At 43.3% G+C, this 13,455-nt stretch overlaps 1 protein-coding gene across 1 annotated transcript; it reads right to left on the reverse strand.

Annotated features, from left to right (window-relative positions):
• Nucleotides 1-2,622: 2,622 nt before the first annotated feature.
• On the reverse strand, nucleotides 2,623-7,565 carry LOC147436065 (uncharacterized). Its single transcript, XM_086488087.1, has 2 exons — nucleotides 7,081-7,565; nucleotides 2,623-2,802 (listed from the first exon to the last, which is right to left on the reverse strand). Exons 1-2 carry the CDS (start codon nucleotides 7,457-7,459, stop codon nucleotides 2,777-2,779), a joined length of 405 nt encoding a protein of 134 aa, XP_086344213.1. The 5' UTR covers nucleotides 7,460-7,565; the 3' UTR covers nucleotides 2,623-2,776.
• Nucleotides 7,566-13,455: the final 5,890 nt, after the last annotated feature.

Below are 13,455 nucleotides of genomic sequence, written 5' to 3' on the forward strand. Positions count from 1 at the left end.
GATTCCTTTTTTCTAGTGGATTAATTGTGGAATTAATTACGCTAATTATATCCTAATATTTGAACAATTTGAATCTAAACATAGCTATATAAACATTGTGTGGTAATAGAATGAAATAGACTAATGTTATCACATTGCTGGCTTGATTCTATCATTCGTTAACTTTAATGACTTAGTGGATAATTCTCTTATTGCTAATCATACATTAATCTATGATTAGGAGATTAATTGTTGGCATAATTGACAATTAAAATTAAGAATGTGCAATGGAATAATCATATAGCAATTTAGAGTGTCTAATGAGAAATTTAACTGTGATTATACATACTAGCAGCGGAATTATGAGAACCATAGAAGGAATTATAACATAACGTGAATTTAGCTTTATGTTACCGTAGTTTGGGCTGAATTTGAATCAATTTGCTGATTCAATGGAGCTTCTTGTGGCGAGAATTGGGCAGCACTTCCGTTTTTTGCTCCTTGTCCAAAGGCTATATGTGCCGGCAGCACCTCCCCAAGGTGTGTGTATGTGTGTATATATATTGAATGTGTGTGTGAGCATATATGTATTTGTGTGTGTGTGAGCATGCTCTTATATAGGCTCACAAGCTCAAAATTTCAAAATCACCTGCTATGTTGGTCTGGAGTCCACTCAAGCCTTCATGGGCAAGGTTACTTGCATGGGGTGTATTGGTTGCAAAGTGTCCCATTTGCTATTCTAACTCACTCACTCACTGTCTCTCAAGATGGGAAAGTAGCCCACGACCCTATCTGTGTGAGGACGCCCTCTACCTACCATATCAACTCAGCAGTGGCCTGGAGCCGGTTCCCACACAGCTCCCGAGCCCCGATGCTTCCCCGCACAACCTTAGGAAAATTGTTTTTAATCCTAGACGGGCAATTCTAATCAGATTTTGATGCAGAAACTTGCTATGCGAAGCTAGAACTAAGGTACATAATCTCGTATACCTACCATATTTAGCAGTCCTCGATGTCTGAAAATGCATTTTTTTCAAATTTGGATTACGGTGCAGTTTGTTGAGACGATCAAAACTAGACGGATCGGGCGACCAAAAACTTACTATTTTGTGAAATTTTTTCACAAAAATTATTTTAATTCTCTTTTGGAAGCTTTATGACATTCTAAACATCATGGCATCGACAGATTTTAAAAAACTGCTAAAAATAGTAACTTTTTCCATTATGATTGTTTCATGGTTCAATGGTGTTCTTTAGCTCGAGATCAGAGACCTTACAACACACAACAATTTTACATCGACAACGGTCTACCACAAGACATTGTGTCCACTGTGGAGAAATCGTTGGGTTAAGCCATGTCGTTACAATAGCCTAATTGCTAGTTGTTCGAGCTCCTTCATACTAAAAAGAAGCTTTGTTGTTGCCTCCCATTGCGCATGTCCATGTTCTAGCACTCAACAACACTTGGCATCTTCTTAATCCACCACGTGTAATTTTGATCCTCGCTTGCCACCTACCACCTCCATTGCCTTTTCCTCTTTTAATTCTCAAAGCATCCATCAAGAGTCTTGCCAAAAAAAAATGGGTCCTTTCGTTGGTCTATCTCTATTAAATTAAGTGGAATCTCCCCAGTGATTTCATTCTCAAGTGGACAATCCAACCCAAAACTACCCTCCACTATTGTACAGGTCAACCTCGGGACCTTGACTGTCATAGAGGGTCTCCTGTCACATAAGCCATGGGAGCACTAGCACTTGCTCATCAAGAATGTAGGCCCTATTTTTTTCAAAAAAAGATCGTTCATTGTCGCACCCCCTCTCTCGCGCAAGAACGCCGACACCCAACACCTCTTGCTATTGCCCTATTGCTTTTGTTTGGTCCCTCGCCACCACCTATCCTCCCCCCCCCCCCCCCCCCCCCGCGATGGCACCTTTCCTTGTTCTTTGATTGTTGTCACACTATCCCCCTCCCCCCCGCCCCGCCCCCCGATTTCCCTTTCATTTTTTTAACTTTGAATTTGCCTTTAACTCTTCAAAGAGACTTTCCTTTTGACAAATTGAGCATACTTGATATTCTTGTTAAAAAAACCAAAGACGATGTCTCAACAGTCATACCTTCCACATGCCACTTGACAGACACCCTTCTCCCCCCCTTTCGGCAACCGGTGGTCATGTGTAGCTGGCACTCTCTCCCTCCCTTTGGCTTCGGCCATTCGCATGTGAGTCCTCCCTTGCCTCTCTCCGTATGTCCCCTCCATTGGCTTTTTACCCATTTCGACTTCAAAGGATCTCCACCAAATTTGTGTTAAAACAAAATGCGTACTCTTTTGCCTCGCTTCCATGTTGCCTGTGGCCTCATTGTGCATCGTGTGGTTCTCCAAGGCACCGCAAGTGTCGTGCGATAGCATGATTGCTACTCAACTCCTCAACCGTCACCTGCCCTTCAATCTATGTGTCCCTTTTCTTGGCTTGCACAACAGCTAAAAACCCCCCCTTCCATTTAACTCTTTAAGACACTTAGAAAGTAGAAAAAAAAGACCCTTAGAAAGTAAACTCAACTAGGGTAAAACCCCCCAAAGAAGGACAACCCCCCCCCCCCCCCCCCCCCCCCCTCTTTTAAGGACAAATATTTAATCCAGCGAGGGGCTTACAAAAAGAAAGGGTCCTGCGAGTAAAGGGCCATGATCGAAATGTGGACAAATGTCTATTACGCACTTTTGGTTGTCTCAAAGCTAAAGCCGCCTTTATTGAAGTTGTCCCATAAGTGACTGCTACATGTCTCACCACTCGATTACTCCTCACCTCTTTCTGGACACACTGCTTCCTGCAAATCAAACAGAACGATCTCAATAATCATGGAAAAGCAACCAGCAAGCCCTCCTGACAACCATTCAATGCAAACCATTCTCTTCACATCAGTAGAATAAAAAGCACATGCTCCCTGCGCAGGAGAAAACAATATCAACCAATCACATTCAAGCTACTGGATTGAATCCAATGTCTAGGATCAACTCATTTGATCAACACCTGAGGGAGGGTAACTCAATGCCCAAATAACAGCCTGTGTACACTACTCTTTACTACCAGCTTTACTGTACAAGCATCCTTGATACTTACACTGCCCAACATCATTAGTCAGACCAATTAGACTTCCTTGCCTGCAACAGCTCAGCCAGATATATACACTTACGTACAAACTTTACAATTTTAGTGTTTCCCTTAACACAATCCCTTTACTAGCATATATGCTCTGCCAAAACAACTACACATAGAGACTTATGCTTGCAAATCCACACCCTCTCAACATAAAATTCAGCTCAACTACCAATCCAAAATTATACATCAATATGATTTTCAGCCCATATGGCTCCAGCTATAGACCCTTGTGAATGCAAGCTTTGTTTACTCGAAAGGCACCCTCAACTCGATGGCCTTCTATGTACTGATATGCTTCTCCATCACCATGGAGGACGCCCTTGCTGTTGCAGACGCGTTCATGTAGTTCCTGGATGTTTATGCAAGGTGGACCGGAAGAAATCTCCTTCTACAAGTGCAAAGGGTCAAGCTACATATACACAATCTACTCTACCTCTTAAAAGAGTGCAAAGTCCACAAAATAGTACCCTCCCAGCTCCAAAGAAGAAGTTCTTTGTCAAAGACTATGCAAATTTGCTTCAAGAATACTCATAGTGATTTTCCATCCATACAAAGTTTATCAAGTACACAAGGAAAAAGTGTTGTGTCATTATGTAAGCACATTACTTCTAAGCTTTGGTTATAGTAGTTGTACTTTTTAGCGTGAAGAAGTTCTTACTATCCCTTGATTTTTGAAGTGGTTAACTCTCAAGGTGTAAAACTCATATAAACATTTTAACCTTTTTCTTGCAGAAAAATGACCAAGAGGACTACACGAAGCAAGAGGACTGTCAAGAATAGCAAAGCTTCAAGCAACCAATGTAGAGCATTATCTCCAAACTCGAAAGGAATTCAAGGAAAGAAGAGGAGTGTAGCTAATCCAAATAGAACAAGAAACAAGCCTTCTTTAGCTCATGAAGCAAGAGCAATGTTCCCAAAAGTTGATGCCCAAAGAGCTGCCTGTAACGACTAGGACCCTTTGACAACAACAACAGAAATGCCTCAAAAGCAAAAGAAGGCAAGCCACTCAAAGTTGTCATGGACGGAAGCAGACATGGAGAAGGCTTTGATTGCTCGTGACCAAGGTTTTTCATTGAGAAAAAGTTCGATCATGTATGGCATTAGCAAATCAGCCATTGCCTCTTGGGAAGATGGAAGGACAAGCTCAAAGAAGAAAGGTCCCCCAACAATGCTCACAGCAAAGGAGGAAGAGTTATTATTAAAGTGGATATTTTTGAAGTGTGACGCCAGGCATGGAGTATCCATTGTTGATGTCAAGTTGAAAGTGGCTGAGCTTTGTCAAACCAGACACACCCTCTTCACCAATGGTATTCCAGGAGACAATTGGTGGGAAGACTTCTGCAAAAGCGGCACCCAAATCTTGTATTTCGAGTTTACAATGCTATGCTCGGCATAACTTCCCAACCTCCAATATCTGGAATTCGGATGAGACTGGTTTCCAAGGGTCAAAGGACAAGGGGATGAGAATTCTAGCACGCAAAGGTGCAAGGGCTGTTTATGGAGTTACTTGTGATTCACGAGAATGGATGACTGTGCTTTGTTGTGTTAATGCAGCCGTCAACTCAATTCCAAACTACTACACCTTCAAAGGCAGTTGAATAAATGCAACTACATTCAAGAGTTTGAAGAGGGAGCAGCCATGGCCATGCAAAGAAAAGCATGGATGATTGCGGAGTTGTTCAAAGCTTGGCTTTGGGCATTTCAAGAGAGCAGTTGGGCAGACAATTGGATTTGAAAGCGTCTAGACGTATACTCATCCTCGATGGACGTGGCAACCATGTTTCTATAGAAGTTGTCAAAAAAGCAGATGAGGCTGGAATGGACATCATAACCTTGCCTTCTCACACCTCTCACAAGCTACAGCCGTTGGATGTATCGGTGTTCAAGTCACTAAAGGTAAACTTCCAAAAAGAGAGGGCAATATGGTAGCAAAAAGCAGCAAGTACACAAGCAAGCAAGAATGAGCTTGCCGGAATCGCAGCAAAGGCCTTAAAATCTTCATTGGCAGAGAGTAATATCAAGGCTGGATTTAGATCCACAGGTATTTGGGTGAAAGCATGTTAACCTGTCGCGCTTTTTGTGCTAGTTAACATTTTCAAGTTAGCACATCTTAGAAAAGTTAAGCAACCGGTAAAATTTTTACAAATAATATTAAAATTTGTCGGAAGTTGTACATTTGGATTCCTTGTTTCAAGAGCTTTCTATTGATATATCATACGTCATAGATCTTGGAGATATAGCTCATGTTATTGTACTAGTTAGCACATGTCAAAATTGTGCTAGTTAGCATTGTCCGAGACATGAAAAAGCATGCCACGTTAACATGCTTTCACCCATTTGACCATTTGACCCAGCAGTTATCAAGTTTGAGGCATGCCATTCAACCATCTTACCATCAGGCAAGGGACATGTGATTTGGATGACAACCCATCTCAAGTCTTGTCTACACCATTGGATAACATGGAGGATGAAGTCGTTGATGCATTACACTTCATGGCAGACCAAAATTTGGGGCATCCAGATAATAATGCTTCACATGACGACAATGAATACTTTGGAGGGGCCATCAACTATGATACAATTTCAATCGATGAATGCAACAATATGGACAACAAATTGCAGGAGTATCCAGCTAGAAATGCTTCACACAAAGGTAATGGACCCTTGGCAGAAGCTATGAATCATGATATGTTTGCTGCAGCTGATGAAGGCAACAATGTGGAGCATCATCTAGAAGATCTTAGAGAAGAGCAAGGAGCACCCACTGCACCTCCCAATGAGAATGCAACACTAGTACAAGAGAACATTGAAGGTCTCAACCAGTCATTTGTGGATAACATAAACAAATTGGATCTAAGTTCCAACGAATATATTGAAAGCATGAAGGCCAAAAATGCCAAGAAGGAGGGGATTACCAAAGCAAGAGAATCTAGAAAGGCCAAGAAAGATAGAAAGAGACTTCAAGTTCTTGCAAAAAATGAGGCTCGACAGAAGGGCAAGGAAGAAGTTGTGCAAGCAAAGATGACTAGGAAGAAGTGGGAGACCCAACAACTTCGGTCTTTGGGAGCAAGCTCCGGTCAGTTGGTTTTATTTGAGGCCTCTACATATCGACCAGCCACATCAAGCACTGGCCAGAAGGCTTCGAATCGAGAAAGTACGACAATCAATGAAACATTGACAAAACTCTTCTTCAACCTCTCATAGCTAAGTATTGATGAACATCTCCATACTTTTCATGGTATCTTGCTAACAATCCACCATCCTTTGTGAATCTGTTGTGATTCATTCCCAATCTTTTGCTACCCAACCGAAGCTAAATCCCGTAGATTTTTTAGCCAATGTGTTTTGAATTGTCCAATTGGGCATTGATATTAAGGTCTAGTTTATCCAACACCCTTTTATAGTTTAAATTTATTCTCACGCATGATTTAATTAGGCACATATATACTTTACTGTATTTATATTGAAGATACTCTGCAGAAAGCACTGACAGACTCATAGTTTGGTTGACGTTGAAGTCAAAATTAATTTTTTTAGATTCAATACTTAGAGCACTAAATGCACCTTCCAATCAGGGCTAACCAACTGCGTTCTTTAGAGGCTTTCGTCACACTGGTTAGTAGTTTAAAAGAGAAGAAAAATCACAAAAGGTAAAAACTGCAAGAGAGAAATCCATGATTGCTGAGTGAGAATCGAAACTTCTCACCTCAATCGTGTAACTCTAAAATCTAAGCTGTGGTGCGTATGAAATAGTTGAAGGATCCTTTATTGTCTGAATCAGCAAAGTATATTGCAAATTACAAAGAGGAAGGATGCGATAGTTCATGTAGAAATTACTCAACATTGTTAAGGCTATGCATGAAGACAGTAGCATTCCTTCTTGAAGTGTGCACACTATTTTGAGAATGTGTATGCATATATGAGTGAGAGAGAGAGAGGAGCGAACCTTGGAAGCTGAAGCTGAGAGAGGGAAGCAACCCAAGACAATAGCCTGTACGAATGAGAGAGAGAAGCATTTCAAAAATGCCCATTGCCCTATTGTGGAGAGATTGACCAACTTGCTCATGGGAGGAACGAATCTGGGAGGCTGAAGCTGAGAGAAGAAAGCATGTATTGAACTCAAGATGAAGCTGGTTTGACGATTGAAAGGGGATTGAAGTTCTTCGCTGTTGTCCTTCTAAGCTGGGTATGCGCGATTGGGATGGGAGGGCTGCAATGCAGGTGTCGGCAAGAAGTAGGCATTGCATCTGTGTAAGAGCAAGCCGGGAAGCCTGACACACTCTCCTCACAAGTTGGGACACCTGCAATGATCCTCTCTCAAACATCTGGAGGTGTTGACCCAGGTCCCCCCTCACCCATCTCTCTGTGTGCGCATAAGCCGACTGCGCTCAAGCAGAGCAAATATAACTCCAGCTTGTCCTACTTCTGGTGCATGTCATAACCTGTAATAACGCTCAGTGTCCTCTTTAAGGACATTGTTCACTTAAAATTTGGACTCAGAGTAGACAAGTGTAAGGGTCCCATACGTCCTCAAGCAGGACCTTTATTTTTAAACAAAAGATTTGGAAAATCATCAAAAACTCTACTTTAGGGAGCCAAAGGCCTCCACAAAAACACTTTTACAAATGCCTATGCACGTAGCGTTCCTATTGTTTGCCATCTTGATTCTGATTTCAGGTGTCTTATGGATGTACATGCTTAGTCTTTGCATGCTGTCATGATGCAAATTTGTGAACCCCCATCCACTACACCTTTCCCAACCAATCTTTCTTTGATGTAACAATCTAGCACAGGTGTGATATCCTCATTCATTTTAGCTTGTGCAATTTTTACAACAAACACACCCTCTTTTACCTTTCTCCTAGTGCTAACTGCATTTGTTCAATCCCTCCTAACTTGTGGACATAATGCAAGAAATTGAAGCCATGAAATATCGGGACCCTTACCTCTCATGTCTTCCAACAAGTTGTATGGAGCCATACCATGTCCAAGAGGGAAGTCTTGGAGGTTGATACGACGTCGAGTCCTCTTAGCTTTCTTGGTCTCCTTTGCTTTCTTTTCTTGTCCATGGTCACTTTGTGACATAACTCCTTCTTTATCCTTACCTTTTCCTCGGCCACGCTTAATGTCATTTTCTTCCATGTCAACCTCTTTTGAATTTTTCACCTCTACCACATGCACATTTGGGTATGGCAAAGGTGGAACTCCTTCCACTCCTCATGGAGGTGGTCCTACTCCATTTGGCTTTTGTAGAAGCCTTGGTTATTGACTAGTTCCTTCACCTACATTCATCACTGGGTAATTCAAGTTAGGTCTCCCTGGTTCCCCATGGGGCCAAGGACAATTATACATCCCATGTCCAAACTCTCTGCGATTCCAACATTGCAAGATTCTCCTAGGTTGTGGTGGCTCTCACTCTTCTAATTTCTTTGCTTGTCCCTTTGGACCTATAGCTTGTGCAAGGGAAATTGACAGGTTGCTTAAAGATTCATTTAAAATCACTTCAATCGTTACCTCAGGAATCTCACTAGATATTGATGCTTGCAATTTTCCCTTGGGTCTTGGAACCTCTCCCCTTAGGCACTTGAGTTTTCTATACTTCTCAACAGCCCTGGTTTCAGCTACATAAAAGGTAGCAGATGCACCCGCCTCAACTTTTATCTTGAGTGTGGGAAAGAGACTGGCTATGAACATCTCCTTCTTTAGGAACTCTGCACTATCACCAGGGTTAGTAACATTTGTCACCCAGACAACCCAAAGACGTAGAAACTCTTGTTTATACATGTAGTAGTCATCTAAGTATTTTTGCTTGTGAGAAATGATGTCTTGCCATAACTTTTGAGCATTTTGGGGGTCAAAGAAGTATCGCTTCAAATGATCAACGACTTCGTTATAGTTTCCCTTAACCTCCTGAGATAGAGAGTCAAACCAAGTGCTAGCATCCTTCCTCAGAACTACCTCAAACATTTCTAAGTGTTCCTCATCTCCTATCACTCTTTTTATGCGGCAAGCCCTTTTGAAATTTGCTAGAAATAGCTCGGCATCCTTGCCAAGCTCTCCAAAAAAGAGAGTGTGAGTGCGCGGATGCGGTGCGTGTGCGCAGAGAGTGCGAAGGGGAGAGAGAGAGAGAGAGAGAGAGAGAGAGAGAGAGAGAGAGAGAGAGCATGACACAGGATGTGGGTGGAGCTCCCAAATCTCACTGTGTGAGCACCATGTGAGAATGTGAGTGAAAGCTCCTTATTCTTTGTATGTATAAAGAATAAGGAGATAAATGTGGGCGGTCGAACACTGGCCGACAGACACAGGCAAAGCACGGTGAGGCACACCGCCTTTACCTAACATTCTCCCACTAAAGGCTGTGTGCCGATAAGTGGCAAGAAGACTGAAGGAGTACGAGCGGAAGTGCGACGCGAGAGAGAGTACGAGAAGAAGAGCATGAAGATATGGTGAACTCGCTCTACTGTAATGTGTAGAGCATAGTGAGTTCTTATTAGGTTTTTACAAAAGAATATGTGTGTTGGGATCGGAGAGCACACACACAGAGAGCCAACACGAAGAAGGAGATAGACACAGTGTGTGGCGGGGCGGTACTCACACTACAATGTGTAGTTATGAGTATAGTTATTATGAATGAGTAAATGAATGGCTGTACATGGGCGGCTGAACAACGGGCAGCCGGGCACACGGGCCTTTAACCCAACAATCTCCCACTTAAAGGCAGTGTGCCTTTAAAGTGGCCAAAGTACAGCAAAAGAAGTCAAGCCATACCCATCAGCGATCTGCAGTGTGCAAACCGCTGTGAGGCTAACGACTTCGTGAGTAGATCAGCAGGGTTATCGTCAGTGTGTAGCTTGACAAGCTCTATGCGCTTGTCCTCTAGCACCTCTCGTATGAAGTGATACCTCACCTCAATGTGCTTTGTCTTCGCATGGAAGACAGGATTCCGTGCCAATGCTATGGCACTCTGGCTATCACAATGTAGAATCGGAGCATCACAAGCCATACCAAGATCTCCCACTAGTCGTGAGAGCCATACGGCCTCCTTGGCAGCCTCAGTGGCAGCCATATATTCAGCCTCTGTAGTGCTCAAAGCAACGCATGGCTGTAAACGTGATGCCCACGAAACCGGTCCACCTGCAACTGTGAACACATAGCCGCTAGTAGACTTCCTCGAGTCCACTGACCCTGCATAGTCTGAATCTGTATATCCGCAAACAGACATATCCTTCTCACCATAACATAGGGACAACTCTGAAGTCCCTCTCAAGTATCTGAGAATACCTCTCACTGCATCCCAATGACGCTTGCCCGGGTTAGACATGTACCTGCTAACCACACCAACTGCATGAGCAAGATCTGGACGCGTAGCCACCATGGCATACATCAAGGAACCAACAGCTGACGCATAGGGAATCTGAGACATCTCTGTAGTCTCCAAATCTGTCTGAGGGCAGTCATCATGGCTGAGTTTTACATATGGAGGCAACGGGGTACTAATGGCCTTCCCCCCTTCCATATGAAAACGCTCAAGCACCCTGTCAATGTACTCTTTCTGACTAAGAAAGAGCATCTTGTGAGAACGATCACGAGTGATCCACATACCCAAAATATGACTGGCATCCCCAAGATCCTTCATGGAAAAGGTCTCATGTAGCCTATGTTTCAAGGCATCCACATCAGAAATACACTTCCCTGCAATCAGCATGTCATCCACATACAAAACCAAAACAATAAGACTACCATCTGCAGCCTTGCGAGTATAGAGGCATGGGTCCTCATAACTGCGTACATAACCCAATGAACTCATGAATGCATCAAACTTACGATACCATTCACGAGATGATTGCTTCAGCCGATACAAGGTCTTAAGAAGCCGGCATACCATCTTCTTTGAACCATGAATAACAAACCCACTTGGTTGCTCCATGTACAAATCCTCGTGCAAGTCCGGATGTAAGAAAGCTGTCTTTACATCCATTTGCTTCAACTCCATGTCTTCTGTAGCTACCAAGGCAAACAACATACGCAAAGTAGACATCTTCACCACTGGGGAGAAGATCTCGTCAAAATCAATGCCCTTCTGTTGCTTGAATCCTTTAGCCACAAGCCTTGCTTTGTACCTAGGCTTTGCATCCATTGAACACAATTTTATCTTGTAAACCCACTTGCATGGTAGTGCCTTCTTACCCTTTGGCAAAGGAGTAAGCTCCCACGTTTTATTTTGGATCAACGAATCCATCTCTGGCTGCATAGCCTGCTCCCACTTGAGCTTGTCAACACTAGACATGGCCTCATCATAACATGATGGCTCCCCGCAATCAGTCAACAATACATAATCCATAGAAGGCACAAAACGCTGAGGCTGTCTTGCACGCCGCTCTGAACGCCTCAAAGACTGTGCAGGAGGTGCATCTGGCTGTCCCACATCTACATGATCTCCCAACAAGGGCTGATCTCCCACTTGAGGGTCAATGGGCTACCCACGAGCAGCCATGGGACCATCATACCGATGACCATCCTCTTCAAATATCACACGCCGAACCTCAACCGTTCGCGGTGATGCTCTATACATAGAGTCCTCATGAAAAACAACATCATGGCTGCGCACAATCTTCCTGTCAATAGGATCCCACAATCGATAACCCATCTCACCAGAGCTACCATAACCCAAGAAGATACATCTCTTGCTCTTTGGATCCAATTTGCTGCGTTTTGCCTTAGGTACATGTACATAAGCTTCACAGCCAAAAACACGAAGGTGACCATACGAAGGTGGCAAACATGTCCATACCTCTTCAGGCACTTTGAAGCCCAAAGGAACACTAGGTGAACGATTTATCAAATGCACAGAAGTGGCAACAGCTTCAGCCCAAAATCCATTTGACAAACCAGCCATAGAAAGCATACTACGGACTTTTTCCTGTATAGTCCTGTTCATGCGCTCTGCCACACCATTTTGAGGAGGTGTATAGGGAGCACTAAGCTCGCGCCGTATACCCTTCTCAACACATAATGTTGTGAAAGCATGAGACATAAATTCACCCCCATTGTCCGTACGTAAGCACTTCAACTTACAACCTGATTGGTTCTCAACAAGAGCCAACCATTGCTTAAATATATCAAACACCATATCCTTCTTACGAATGGGGTATGCCCATACCTTCCTGCTAGCATCATCAATGAACGTAACAAAGTACATAGCACCTCCAAGAGAAGCATTGGGCATCGGCCCACATACATCACTATGCACCAAAGCTAGCTTTTCCAAAGATCTGTGTGGAACACTTTTCTTATGAGAAGACCGAGCATGTCGACCATAAAGGCAATGCTCACAAAACTCAAAACCACCAAAATCTGAAACGGGAATGTAATCCGCACGTGCCAACAACTTCAAACCTTTTAGTGACATATGCCCCAAACGTTGATGCCATAAAGAAGCAGGAGGTTGCTCAGTGATCCCCACAATGTGATCAGCCACACTAGCTACACAAAGGGAATACAACGTATTCCTCTTAGCACCTTTAACCAAAACAAGGCTGCCCTTAGTGATCTTCCAACCTCCATCACCAAAAGATACATTGAAACCAAGTGAATCCAACTGACCCACACTAATCAAGCTTTTTGCAAGAGCCGGCACATGACGCACACGCTGCAAGACAAACGTAGTAGAGTTTGGCATAGCCAAATGAATATCCCCAATGCCATGAATCTGCATAGAACGCCCATCGGCAATCCTGACAGTACCTGTGCTCGAAGCATCGTAGTCATGAAACCACGACCTATGAGGCGTAACGTGAAAAGAAGCACCACTGTCAATGACCCAATCCATAGGCATACTACGCTCATGAGTGAGAAGAAAAGCGTCATCAAAATAGGATGCAAGCAACAAATCACCAAGCTCTTCACTAGTAGCACTAGTCGGAGCACATACATGGTCATCTTGAGAGCTACACTCTCCCTGTGTTGCATTTAACTCCTCAATCTTGACATTGGATTTAGGCTTGTCCTTAGCATCATGGTCTTTCTTCTTACCATCTCCATTTTCCCTTTTCCACTTGTAACGAACCTTTTTGAAATGGCCTTTTCTACCACAATGAAAACATTCCACATCCTTTTTACTTGTGCCTGCACGGGACTTGCTTCTAGATTTACCCCTGTTGGACTTATACTTGTCCATAGTCCTGCCTCTGACAACCATTGCACTAGAAGACTTACTACCTGCATTATTCTTTCGATTAATCTCTTCCGTGAGAAGACTAGACTCCACATTAGTACTTGTCAACTCATTCGCAGGAACCGAGTTACTTATGGCTGTCCTAAA

This window comes from Adiantum capillus-veneris, chromosome 18, assembly GCF_014529385.1.
Source record: "Adiantum capillus-veneris isolate H3 chromosome 18, ASM1452938v2, whole genome shotgun sequence".
Lineage (NCBI taxonomy): Eukaryota > Viridiplantae > Streptophyta > Polypodiopsida > Polypodiales > Pteridaceae > Adiantum > Adiantum capillus-veneris.

Excerpts from the sequence above, each read along its gene's own strand:
- LOC147436065 (XM_086488087.1), bottom strand. The coding sequence starts at position 7,459 with ATGTTTGAGAGAGGATCATTGCAGGTGTCCCAACTTGTGAGGAGAGTG. Across the intron at positions 2,803-7,080 it reads TCTCAGCTTCAGCTTCCAAG|GAAGCAGTGTGTCCAGAAAG; the intron begins GTTCGCTCCTCT and ends TTTGATTTGCAG.